General features: G+C 38.6%; 3 protein-coding genes across 5 annotated transcripts in view; 1 reads left to right on the forward strand and 2 right to left on the reverse strand.

Moving 5' to 3' along the window:
* mrm3a (mitochondrial rRNA methyltransferase 3a) overlaps positions 1 to 13,109 on the forward strand; it is a 526,058-nt gene that overhangs the window by 459,874 nt on the left and 53,075 nt on the right. The window lies entirely within an intron of this gene.
* Positions 451 to 4,969, reverse strand: srsf1a (serine and arginine rich splicing factor 1a). Of its 3 annotated transcripts, none has more exons than XM_084419377.1 (5): positions 4,658 to 4,969; positions 4,332 to 4,554; positions 2,999 to 3,225; positions 2,752 to 2,924; positions 451 to 1,819 (listed from the first exon to the last, which is right to left on the reverse strand). In XM_084419377.1, the coding sequence occupies exons 2-5, from the start codon at positions 4,523 to 4,525 to the stop codon at positions 1,625 to 1,627; spliced, it is 789 nt and encodes a 262-aa protein (XP_084275503.1). In that variant the 5' UTR covers positions 4,526 to 4,554; positions 4,658 to 4,969; the 3' UTR covers positions 451 to 1,624. The 3 variants fall into 3 exon arrangements, with proteins under 3 accessions (XP_084275503.1, XP_084275504.1, XP_084275505.1); XM_084419378.1 differs by having other exon boundaries at positions 4,332 to 4,551; positions 4,658 to 4,747; XM_084419379.1 differs by lacking the exon at positions 451 to 1,819 and having other exon boundaries at positions 2,200 to 2,924; positions 4,658 to 4,756.
* aldoca (aldolase C, fructose-bisphosphate, a) lies at positions 5,616 to 11,215 on the reverse strand. Its single transcript, XM_084418752.1, has 9 exons — positions 11,115 to 11,215; positions 9,840 to 9,971; positions 9,536 to 9,747; positions 8,426 to 8,480; positions 7,618 to 7,778; positions 7,444 to 7,527; positions 6,378 to 6,552; positions 6,090 to 6,289; positions 5,616 to 5,966 (listed from the first exon to the last, which is right to left on the reverse strand). The coding sequence occupies exons 2-9, from the start codon at positions 9,949 to 9,951 to the stop codon at positions 5,871 to 5,873; spliced, it is 1,095 nt and encodes a 364-aa protein (XP_084274878.1). The 5' UTR covers positions 9,952 to 9,971; positions 11,115 to 11,215; the 3' UTR covers positions 5,616 to 5,870.

The raw sequence follows: 13,109 nt of genomic DNA on the forward strand, positions 1-13,109 counted from the left end.
ACGTTGGACATGACTAATATAATAACTAGCGGTTCATTCAGCTACCGCTTTAAATGTTTTGATTCACAACAACAGAGACGGTTCACGAGTCGTTTTTCTGAGAATGAATCTATTTCTTACATAATCCCTTATCCTAACTGCGGTTTACAGTCGCTAAGCAACCTCTTTTTGACTTTACATTCCAAACATGGATGACTTATTCACATGTAGAATACAAAAGTATAGTTTGAAAAATGTACGTTTTTTTTCTGTTGTTCATTAAAATGTTGTTTTGGACATTTAGTTTGTATGAAAAAAAAAAAAACTGCTTCAATATCTTGCATTCCACCCGAATCATCCAGGCTTGAAACACCATAAACTTAGGTAAATTACAATTTTAGGTCAGTCAATTCTAACTTTATATCCAACCATTCAGAACCATTAAAAAGCAAATGAATAGATCATACAATGTTTTGTACCAATGAAACCTTTTATTTAGGCAAAAAAACGTCACTAAAATAAACAAAATGCTAGTGATGTTAAAGCATCTACTGTCCACGTTGGGACAGTGTAAATCTAAAAATGCCTGAGTATACCCCCCAACCCAAAAGGTACTTCTTCCCATTTACCATACGGTTCCTGTCGACTCCATCCCCACAGATTGCTCCAGCCTCTGCTCCTCCAATGTGTTAAATGTGAAGGGCCAAAACGTCTACATATTCCACTGAGGTATAAAGAAAATAAAGGGGGCAGGGAAGTACTTTTGAACTGTGGTCTTAAAATCCTATGATCCTGGGAGCAATTGATCCTGTTCCATGTATCCAGCAATCCCTATCCTATCTTCATTATGTACTGATCCCAGTGATCCGGCATCCACTGAGCCTCTCCTCCAATCCAAACCTTAAGATACCAGCAAAATCAAGACAAAGGAGGTAAAGAGTTAGAATCAAATCCACTCAAACCTGCCTTTCTTTGATGCATGCATACAGCATTAAGGCCAAAACAGACTAACCTAACACTGAGACTGATTCAAAGTTGCATCTATGAACACAAAAACCCAACTAGTACATCTTTACAATGCAAATGACGCCATCTGACGTGAAAATTACCTAGAATTGGTAGTTACCCAAATGTCCTGTAGGCCAAGAATAGTATTTTTCTAGATGTAATGTAGAATTTGAGTGCTCAAATTCACCCTTTTACGCAACAAAGTATAGACTTAGCAATCCTTTATTACAAAGCATCAGTTCTGTGTCACGTCTAGAGGAAGACAGCATAAAACAGTTGTTGTGGAACCCACTATCCCATTAAACATACATGGCATTTACAAAAATATTGGGAGCAATTACATAACCCTTTGTTCGGTCTATGAAAAAGACGTCCACTTTGTATTAAAAAAAAAAAGTGATGGGCAAAACAAAAGGGAGTCAGTTAAAAACGTACGTTTAAAAAAATAACCAAATGGATGGGAGGGAGGGAAGACAAAACATAGGACATTCATAAGATCATAATAGTCTCACAAACCGGGGGGGGGGATTAAAACATATGGGGTTTGTGATGTTTAAAGACTGTAAAAACAAACAAAACAAAAAAAAACACAAATGGTTCACGGCCTCCACTAAAGAGGTGAGAAGAGTGGAGCGCTTTAGGAGCGAGAGCGGGAACGGCTATGGCGAGGGGAGTACTGCGGGGATCCTCGGCTGCGGCGTGGGGAGTAGCTTCGGCTACGGTTGTTGCTGCGGCTGCGACTCCTGCTGCGACTGCGGCTCCTTGACCTTGATCTTCCATAGCTCGGACTGCGGGGACCGTCCACCTTCACGCGGATGTACGCAGTTTCTCCCTGGCAGAGAAAGAACTTTCCACTGAGCAAATGTAACGTATAATCATGCTAACATTATATCACTATACTTACCAGACTTTGGTTGCCCTCAAAACACCAGTATTCCCATTTCCATTAACCAGTAAGCACTGACTACACAAGACGTCTAGTTTGACATGGTTTACCTTTGGCATTCACAAGGAGAGGTCAACCGATACTGGATTTTGCTGACAATAACTACGTTCGGAAATCTGTCCGATAAGAGATTAATTGAACAATAGTATTTAAAATCAGTAATATGAACGAAAACTTAACGAAGATTAGTGCTGAACGGTTACAAAATTAACAAAAGACTTAATGTTTTATAATAAATTAAAATCATTTTTTTATTAATTTTTTTTGTCATGAAATAAAATGTACAAGAGAAAAGAAAATCAGTTTTTCAGAATGTAACTTTTAAATGGCATGTACTAAATTTCTCGTGTATTTTACCTTACTCTTACATTTTTGCACATAACTAAAATGTTTTTGTGTTTGTAAAACTAAAATCAGCGGTTTCTGTGCACACGCATTTGTGAGATATATATGGTGCTTTGTCTTATGAAGCAACTGGATGAGCCAACACAAAAAAGCATTGTAGCAGCATTTGCACATTAACAAGGTTATTAACATGAAATTGATTAATTTAAGATTAATACTGTAGAACTGTCTGGCCATGTAAAATACGCATAAATGTATAATAAAAAAAATAATAATAAAAAGGTCAGCAACAATTTTCCCCCTCAACAACCGCAGATTAAGTAGCAAAAACAATATCAGCCAACTGCTATTCACAAGGACGGGTTCACTTACAAACATAGATCCACCTTTTGCTTATCCAGGGATTTTGCTTACCTTAAGAATATTCCAATGCTAAGCAAATCCAAATGTTGGGATTCAAATCTCAAACCTACCTCATGCGACCGGAATTTTGTGTTATCCAGTTTGCGAACGGCGTAGGTCATGTCTTCTTTGCGAACAAACTCCACCACACCAGTTCCATCTCGGAAAACGTCAGCGTAACATACATCACCTGCTTCGCGCATGTGATCCTTCAGATCCTGCCAGCTACCACTCGGTGGAAGCCCTGGAATGAAAAACAAGTGTCAATACAACTTCAAATGGCTCTTTAAATTAAGTACAAATCTGACGCTACCTTACCTGAAACGATTACTCTGTACTCCGAACGTCTGGATGGGGGTCCATATCGGCCCCTAGGAGCCCCACCTCCACCACCGCCACCGCCACCTCCTCCTCCGCCGCCGCCACCTCCTCCTCCGCCAAAACCACCTCTCCCCATACCTCTCCCGCTTCTCGGAAACTCCACTCGAAGACGATAGCCATCGTAGTCATAGCCATCGCGAGCATAAACAGCATCTTCAGCATCTCTGAAGGAAGGGGAGCAAGAAAAGCATGTAAATATCAATGTCATGAAAAGGCAGTCAGTGCAGCTAGGGGTCGCATTGAGATAAACTACTAACAGGGTCCTAATCCTCAACCACTAATCTGACCAGCTGGTTAAGAACACATCATTGTGAATTGTATCCCCTTTTAAATTGGACGTCATTACATATTAGACCGGAACACTGATATATTTCCCATTTATAAAGTCCTTTTAGGTTTGTTACCCAGATAAGAGTAGCTGCAACATCGTGTTAGTGCATATACAACCAGATCATCAAATCATATTTTGATTATCCCTTGAAAGAAAACGGTTTATGGTTGTGCAGCTCCAAATGATTGGAATGTGCTACAAAAGTAATTGAAATATGAACAAATATTTCAATCTTTGCATTTAAAAAACTACTAGGGAGTGTTTTTAATCACTGCCTGTAAACGTTTTAAATGAATGTGTATAGCAATGTATGTTTTTATGTCTTTCAGGAGATTTTAACTCCTGCTGCTGTTGAAAATAAGAACTTGATCTTAAGTGACTTGCCAGGTTAAATAAACCTAAACATTAAGTGCCTTAATATTAAAAGAAAACTGCCTAAAAATACAGACCAGATCAAACACCTGTTTTCAGCAAGAACTCGCTGCAGCTAATCTGAATCAAGCTTAAGCCATTTGTAAAGTTAAAGTAAATTTCCATTTTCAAACCTAAGGTAGTTATTAAAGCCTAACAGAACAATTGAAACTCAAGTTTGCGCATTAAACAAACACTTTAGATCAAAATGGATAATTGAAGGTTGCAAAGCCTACTCTCATTACGAAGACAAGCATTAGTGACTAACGTTATACAACTGAGCTCTGGAAACATGGTGAGCACGGCTAAGCTAATTAGCATGTTAGCACAGAAAACAAAAGTAAAACGGTTAGTATTCAAATATATCCACACACACGCTTTTTCACATAGAGAGAGAGAGATACTGTGAAAACGCAGTGACAAAAGTAACAGGTTTTTAAAAACTGGATAATTTAATAAGTGAAATCTGTACGTTGAAACAAACGGATTAGCTTTTTAGCTAAAGGCTCAAGGTTCAGTTTTACACACCTGGGGTCTTCAAACTCGACAAAGGCGAATGGCGGTCCGCCACGTCGGTTTTTCAGATCGATATCCCGAATGGCTCCGTACTTATAAAATACATCTTCGACATCTTTAGTGCGGATATCAGGGGGTAGATTCCCCACATAGATGCGGCAGTCGTTACTCCCAGCAGGGCCGCGGATCACACCACCACCAGACATCTCCACACTGATATACCTTCACCTTCCTGCTAAGCAGATAAATTACACTTTTATTACACAGATAATTGTTTAACTTTCGAAATGCATTGAATAAACCTAGTTACTAGTCAAATACAAAACAAAGAGACTTACTATTGTTTGAAGCGCCGCTCGCACGCGCACTCCGAGAGCGTGTTTTCTCTGGAATTGCGCGGGTCTCTTCCTCTTCAGCACAGCAGGCGCGCTGTAGCCAACGCGGAGGAATCTAGAGAAACGGGCTGTTCGGCGGGTAATGGGGTAGCTACATCCGCGACGCAAACTAGTTCGTATAGGGATGTCTAAAATAATACAAATGTTTTATGTTGGTGGGGTAATTACTATTAATAAAGTACGAAAAAGCATTGTCAAGGTTTTATTTACAGTCGCGTGGTTTATTCTGGTCCTGGCGTGAAGTCACTGTGCTACAAATGGCTTGCACCTGCTGCTGAGGTAAACTGTATTACCGAATTACTCAGCAACAAAGTTGAAAATAATGAAACATTTAAAATGTATATTTTAAATTACTTCTATATAATTTATTTAGGCCAACACAAACACACTGCTCATCAGCTTATAAATAATTTTTTTTTTTGAAAATGTACAAATGCAGAATGTTTTCTGTGGTGGGTAAGTTTAGGGGTAGGGTTAGTGTAAGGGGATATAATATACACATTGTACAGTATAAAAATCATTATATATATGGAAATTCACCATAAAACATGAGAACACAATGTGTGTGTGTGTGTGTGTGTGTGTGCACTCAAAGATTACAGTCCAAACTTTATTGCAGCATTTTCAGTTTGTATTAATTAATTAAGTTTTAACTTTTGTCAATAATGCACTCAAGCCAAACATCCTGAATTAGAGACTCATAATAAATCACAAACTCATAATCCATGCTGTTTATTAAAGATTTAGATGACGAACGGTTAGATTACAGAAGCGTATAGCACAGATCCTTATAACTATCCTAAGAAACCCTTACATTTTGACAGTAAGTGACAAGGATCAATATTACACAGTCAACTGTAACTTTATTAATAAACTTATCAGTTTAATCATTATTTTTCTAAAGAACTGTCTCAGCAACAGAAGCTAATTTTACAATGTTTTTAAGATAAGCAACTAGAGGACACCACACATTTCCACATCCTCAGAAACTTACTTAGCAATCACTTTCATGTGCTGTTTTACATCAACATCACATTTATGAGATGATAATAATAATAATAATAATAATCAATCTACATTTAAGAGTTTTATATGGAAGTGTCAGTGACATTTGCTAGCTTTCAGCTAATGCTGGAATATGGTAATCAACAGCATTTCAATATGCATAGCTGGAAAGGTAATGGGATAGACCAATGGCTCCACCGCTGTCACCACAAACTGTGTACTTCCCTTGGGATGCCAGACTGTTGATCTAAGGACAAAAGACAGAAGTAGAGAAGCGATTAGAAAGAAAGAAAGAATAAACAAACATCTATCTATCTCTGTCTGTCTGTCTATCTGCCTGTCTATATAAATATATATATAGTTGTCATGCCTCTGCTCGTTTGATGAATTCCTCGGTTGCGGCGGTCTCGTTTTCTCTCTGTCCACGCCAGGTCTTCAGAGCCGAGGCCTGCAGAGCTCGGCCGAACGAGAAGGAGAGAGCCCAGGGCTTCACCAGCGGGCAGTTATTGATGGCATTTAGGTTAATGGAGGCCTCTTCCTCACTTTGACCTCCTGAGAGAAAGGTCACCCCTGAAAGTGCAGGAAGTCTGTAATTACGCAGTGTCCAGACCCGTCAGTGAATTTGAAACCAGGTTTACAGTTTTTAATATATCCTTACCCGTGACAGCAGGTGGGACAGTACGCCGCAGAGCAGTGACTGTTGCCATGGCAACCTCCTCTGCACTGTATTTGGTAGGGCAGCTGTGTCCAGGGGTTACCATATTGGGCTTGAGTAGTGTGCCTTCCAGATACACATGATGATCAAACATGGCTTTGTAGACCGCTGCAAGCACCTGAATCAGTGACAGTGAATTTAAAGGGGTGGTTGATTATGATTTCACTTTTCTAACTTTAGTTAGTGTGTAATGTTGCTGTTTAAGCATAAACAACATCTGCAAAGTTACAACGCTTTTTAAGGACTACAACAAACGGCCGGTAGGGACTACATGACATTCCTCTCGGGTTAGTGACATCACCAACCCTAAAATTTACATAAAGCCCACCCCCGGGAATGCGATTTATAGATTATCATGACAGAATATGCTAATCAATGACTAGAAGATAACTACACATACATAAATTCATCAATTAACCATTCAGAAATGTCCTGTTGCATTCTACATGTTGTCACTTTTTCTTGAGTCTCTCCATCATTGTCTGACTTTGAACATAAAAGGCTAAAAGTTTTTGACATTTTCAGTGCATGTCTGTGTGAGTGCAAGCTATTGAAGCTCCGCCCTCTTTGCCGGGAGCAGCTGCTCATTTGCATTTAAAGGGACAGACACAAAAACGGTGCGTTTTTGCTCGCCCTCAAAAAGTGACGATTTTAACATGCTATATAAAAATATCTGTGGGGTATTTTGAGCTAAAACTTCACATACACACTCTGGGGACATCAAAGACTTATTTTACATCTTGTGAAAAGGGCATTATACCACCCCTTTAAATCATATGATTATTCCAGCAATTTTGAATGTGTCAAGAATATTAAAGGGGTAGATGAAAAAGATCCAAGACTCAACCTTGGACTTTCAATATGGACAAAAATAGATTTATGTTCCACAGAAAAAAGAAAGTCATACAGGTTTGGAATGACATGAATGTGAGTAATTGATAACAGAATTTTCATTTTTGAGTGAACTATCCCTATAAGAAGTACGTAAAAAGTAAAAATAGTAACAAACCCTCTCTGTGACAAACTGGCAGCGCTTTAAATCATGGTCTCCATCAGGCAGGATCTCAGGTTCCACGATGGGTACAATCCCATGCTGGAAGAACAGTTGGGAACATTAACATATGATCTTTAACATATTTCTATTTGTATTTATAACTCTCAATTTCGGCTCATTGACTTTTACCTGCTGACAAATACTAGCATAGCGAGCAAGGACTTTCGCATTTTCTGTAATGCACAGGTTTGACGGGGTGGTATCACTGATTTTCATCACACAGCGCCACTTTGCAAAGTCAGCTCCATCCTTTTTATACTGAGCGCAGCGTTCTGAGAGCCCATCCAGACCTGTTGAGACAGTAGCGCTACATTTTTATTTCAAATTCTGGGTACTATCATATGTTCTGCCTCAAAGTGACCCTAATTGGATTCAATACATGTCACCAAAAAATAAAAACAAATCAAGTAAAACATTAAACTTTTACAATAATACTTCTCACACATTACATCAAAACAAAGTTAACATGGTAACTATTTTTTAAGAATTTGTTTTTCCACAAAATTTGAATAATAAAAAAGTATGATGTATATATATATATATATATTCTTTTTAATTGCATTTTTTATAAATATTTGTGTGTGCTTTCCTGAAGCTCAAACAGTAGAGCATGATGTTAGCAAAATCCACATGCATGAACTGATACAAATATATGCCTTCACCTCAGCATAATACTGTATTTTGTTTCAAATATAAACATATAAATGTAAAAAAAACCTCATAGGGTAGTTGAGAATCTGACAAAACAGAATACATTAAAAAATATATATATATTTTTGGGTCTGTGCACCTGCTTTTAACCATGAAATTTGCTGGTCAAATTGTCACACAGTCACACAATTTCAAGAAACCAGTATTTCAACAACAAAAAGAAAAAAAGAAAATTCAATTGAATGAGCAGATATTCAGATCCAGAGAACGGATGTTTTTGATATACCTTGTGTAGTGGTCTCTCCATTAGTCCCTGGCAAGGGGACTACACCTTTGTCAACCTGTGAAGAAAGGGCAAAAGGTTTTAACAAATATAAAAAAAATTGGCTTAAACACACTGTCAGGAAAAAAAAATTTTTATCTTTAAAAGCACAAAAGCTTGTCACTGGGGCAGTACCTTTCAAGGAATAGTTCACCCAAAAATTTAAAATTATCCCATAATTTACTCACCCTCAAGCCGTCCTAGGTGTATATGACTTTCTTCATTCAGACGAAAACAATCAGAGTTATATGAAATAATATCCTGGCTCTTCCAAGCTTTATAATGGCACTGAATAGTGGTAGAGTTTTTGAAGCTCAGAAAAGCGGATCTATCCATCAAAAAGTAATCCATACGACTCCATTGGGTCAATAAATGCCTTCTGAAGAAGCAAAGCGATAGGTTTTTGTAAGAAAAATATCCATATTCAGAGGTCAGAGGTCACCCTTCCGCCGGAACTCGACTCTCTCGTAAATGCGCGTACGGCCGTTCCTGGAAGCCAGTGATTATATTTTATAAAGTTTTAAATATGGATATTTTTCATACAAAAACCTATCGCTTCGCTTCTTCAGAAGGCCTTTATTAACCCACTGGAGTCGTATGGATTACTTTTATGATGGATGGATGCGCTTTTCTGAGTTTCTAAAACTCGAACATCATTCAATGCCATTATAAAGCTGGGAAGAGCCAGGATATTATTTAATAAAACTCTGATTGTGTTCGACTGAAAAAAAGAAAGTCATGTACACCTTGGATGGCTTGAGGGTGATTAAATTATGGGACAATTTTCATTTTTGGGTGAACTACCGGAGCAAATGTGTACCTTATCTACACCTAACAGGTGCATATTCATACCTTAGAGTAAAAAAATATTTAGAGGTAAATATGGTACAACACTGCCTAAGTGGCAAGCTGTTGTACCTCTAAAGATAACATTTCTGAACAAATAAATACGAAATGCAAAAATGAAGTTGGGATTGGAAAATGTTGCAAGCCAGATTCAAACAGCACCAAGGCTCAACATGTCAAAGCAAATTGCTTACAGCTATGCCAGTAAACCCAGGTGAGACTTCATACCTTTATCCCGACAGTGATGCCCTTGTCCTTTATCATCTTAACGAACGGGATGCCATCATCAGAGTTCTGGTAGAGTGTTTCGTGGAAGAAGATCACTCCACCGATGCAGTTATCAATGCGGTCATCAGCGGTGAAGAGCACCTGACGGAAGAGACGGCGGTTCTCCTCGTTGTTCTCTACCCCTATCTGGTTCAAACGCTTCCCCATGCTGCCTGTTAGAACGTGCACAAAAACCAAAGTGAGTTCTTGCGGTTTTCTTTGACACTGCAATTTCTGTCGAATAACTGGAGTAAGTCCCACTAACCTATGGACTCGTCTGCAGCTAGGATGCCTTTCCCTGGTGACACTATACGCAAAGCTATCTCATGTAGCTCCTTCTTTTTCTCAGTGGTGAGGGGAGGAAATTGATGGGTCATCCTAAACCTTCTGATACAACCTGAGGATACAGTAAGAGTAGATGAACACAACAAAACCAAAATGGGATTTCACCATATTGCCTTCCTGCTGAAGTCATTTAGGATTCATATGGTTCACATACACTGTAAGAAAATTTTTGTAGAAAGCAGATAATGTGCTGATAATCACCATTATCTTCTATGTTAATTTTATGGACATTTCCTTCAAACTTAAAACACAACACAATGCGTAATTCAAAATACATCTAACACTCTTAAGAATAAAGGTTTTCGTAATGATGCCATAGAAGGATCATTTTTTGGTTCCCCATTGAAACCTTCAGTGAACAGTTCTTAAAAGAAACATTTTTCTATTAGTGTGAAGAACATTTTAATAACCTAAAGAATCCTTTTCCACTGTAAAGAACCTTTTTTGTGCAATGGGAAAGTTACATAGATGTTAAAGGCTTTACATGGAAACATATATGCCAATAAAGAACCTTTAAAGACCAGTGAAAAATCAATGCGGAAAAATTGGACTCTAATAAAATCTGGAAATATCAGGGAATTGTAAAAATTGTGATTTCCTGGCCTAAAATCGAAAAATAAATAAAATTCTATTAGTCTATGCCCAAATGTAGAACATTTAATCAGTTCGAAATTGGTCTCTGTAAGTTCAATCTCTAGAAAATTATTTTTAAAAATCCTTATCCAATAAACATATTCTTGTACTTTTTAAATGAAACGGCTCCTAAACCATTCAGAAATGCCCACTTTCAAAAAAGCTGAACTGATATCACTCTTGCAACTTTGTTATCTGCAACCACAACTGAAACACATAGACTCACTGTTTACAAGCATGAACTACACATAGACTACTCTCTTTATGAATAACTTAGTTGCCAAATTACAGCAAAATGTTATTTTAAGAGTTCTCAAATTCGTCAACTTCTTCTACTTGAAAACCTTTAAACCTTTAGTAGAAATTAAGCACAATTACACATTTTTGCAGCATCTGGAAACTGATCATTATTCTCAGCATTCAAGAGCATTTTCTAAACGGTAACTCGCTTGTAAAAACACAACTTTTTAGTAATTTGCTCCACTGCAAATTTCACAAATAAATTGTTATCCAGAATGGTCAAGGCAGTAAATTCAACAGATGGAATGACAGCGATACTTACCAAGTCAGAGCAGACCGAAGAACTCAGACCAGGAGGGCTTTTTCCAACAGACGAGATGAGACGTGACTGATTCTTTAACAGTGGCAGTGTCCCAATTCTTTATGAAGGTGATATCCCAGAGGATGCTGACACTTGTAGGGCGGAGCTTAACGTCATGCCCTCATTAAGTTATTGGGGGAGGTGTTAAAGGCCACCAAAGGTTGCCCACCCGATCCCATTTCTCTAGCAGCATGTATTCTCATTATTTTACACACAATTTAATGCAATCTAACTAGATGTTTTAAATGCTGCAAAAGTTGCTACGGTAGTGTGGGTTGTTGCCAGGGTGTTGCTAAGCTGTTCTGGGATGTTGCTAGGTTGTTCTGGGTAGCTACATACTCAAAAGAGCCCAGATGAGGTTTACACACAATGTAATGCAATCTAACTAGATATTATAAATGCTGCAAAAGTTGCTAGGGTAGTGTGGGCTGTTGCCAGGGTGTTGCTAAGCTGTTCTGGGATGTTGCTAGGTTGTTCTGGGTAGCTACATACTCAAAAGAGCCCAGATGAGGTTTACACACAATGTAATGCAATCTAACTAGATATTTTAAATGCTGCAAAAGTTGCTAGGGTAGTGTGGGTTGTTGCCAGGGTGTTGCTAAGCTGTTCTGGGACGTTGCTAGGTTGTTCTGGGTAGCTACATGCTCAAAAGAGCCCAGATGAGGTTTACACACAATGTAATGCATTCTAACTAGATTTTTTAAATGCTGCAAAAGTTGCTAAGGTAGTGTGGGTTGTTGCCAGGGTGTTGCTAAGCTGTTCTGGGACGTTGCTAGGTTGTTCTGGGTAGCTACATACTCAAAAGAGCCCAGATGAGGTTTACACACAATGTAATGCAATCTAACTAGATATTTTAAATGCTGCAAAAGTTGCTAGGGTAGTGTGGGTTGTTGCCAGGGTGTTGCTAAGCTGTTCTGGGATGTTGCTAGGTTGTTCTGGGTAGCTACATACTCAAAAGAGCCCAGATGAGGTTTACACACAATGTAATGCAATCTAACTAGATATTTTAAATGCTGCAAAAGTTGCTAGGGTAGTGTGGGTTGTTGCCAGGGTGTTGCTAAGCTGTTCTGGGATGTTGCTAGGTTGTTCTGGGTAGCTACATACTCAAAAGAGCCCAGATGAGGTTTACACACAATGTAATGCAATCTAACTAGATATTATAAATGCTGCAAAAGTTGCTAGGGTAGTGTGGGTTGTTGCCAGGGTGTTGCTAAGCTGTTCTGGGACGTTGCTAGGTTGTTCTGGGTAGCTACATACTCAAAAGAGCCCAGATGAGGTTTACACACAATGTAATGCAATCTCACTAGATATTTTAAATGCTGCAAAAGTTGCTAGGGTAGTGTGGGTTGTTGCCAGGGTGTTGCTAAGCTGTTCTGGGATGTTGCTAGGTTGTTCTGGGTAGCTACATACTCAAAAGAGCCCAGATGAGGTTTACACACAATGTAATGCAATCTAACTAGATATTTTAAATGCTGCAAAAGTTGCTAGGGTAGTGTGGGTTGTTGCCAGTGTGTTGCTAAGCTGTTCTGGGATGTTGCTAGGTTGTTCTGGGTAGCTACATACTCAAAAGAGCCCAGATGAAATTCAGATCCTTTCTTCAGTGCAAGTCTATGGATTTTTTTGCTCGTTTTAACGTATGCCAGGTGAAAATTGAGTCTGAGTATTGAAAGTTGAGTATTGTAAGCCGCATTTTTTGAGGTATCATTGTAACCTGTGTGCAGAAGGGTCTTCCGGGCAACATATTTAAATTTAAAGGGGGTCTGTATTCCCGTCAATAATATAATTAGATCAAATATTCCTCAGGCAAATCCTCGAATCAAGTCAGATGAGACTCCCATCATACCCTTAGGAAAATGTTGGCGGTCACAGAGCGGCTGAGATTCAAGCATATATGTGTGATAAAAAAATGAGGTGGGGTCATGGCATAATTTCAAGTTCTATACAGGTGAGCAGAAT

The sequence above is a fragment of the Rutilus rutilus genome (assembly GCF_951802725.1).
Source record: "Rutilus rutilus genome assembly, chromosome: 9".
Classification (NCBI taxonomy): Eukaryota; Metazoa; Chordata; class Actinopteri; order Cypriniformes; family Leuciscidae; genus Rutilus; species Rutilus rutilus.

What these genes read in the sequence shown, in the direction of transcription:
- aldoca (XM_084418752.1), bottom strand. Translation starts at nt 9,951, where the DNA reads ATGACCCATCAATTTCCTCCCCTCACCACTGAGAAAAAGAAGGAGCTA. An exon ending in GCATCACTGTCGGGATAAAG is followed by an intron (nt 8,481 to 9,535) that starts GTATGAAGTCTC and finishes CTTTCTTCACAG; the next exon opens with GTTGACAAAGGTGTAGTCCC. An exon ending in AATTCATCAAACGAGCAGAG is followed by an intron (nt 5,967 to 6,089) that starts GCATGACAACTA and finishes TTTTGTCCTTAG; the next exon opens with ATCAACAGTCTGGCATCCCA.
- srsf1a (XM_084419377.1), bottom strand. Translation starts at nt 4,525, where the DNA reads ATGTCTGGTGGTGGTGTGATCCGCGGCCCTGCTGGGAGTAACGACTGC. An exon ending in GTACAGAGTAATCGTTTCAG is followed by an intron (nt 2,925 to 2,998) that starts GTAAGGTAGCGT and finishes TTTTCATTCCAG; the next exon opens with GGCTTCCACCGAGTGGTAGC. An exon ending in CAAAATTCCGGTCGCATGAG is followed by an intron (nt 1,820 to 2,751) that starts GTAGGTTTGAGA and finishes TTTCTCTGCCAG; the next exon opens with GGAGAAACTGCGTACATCCG.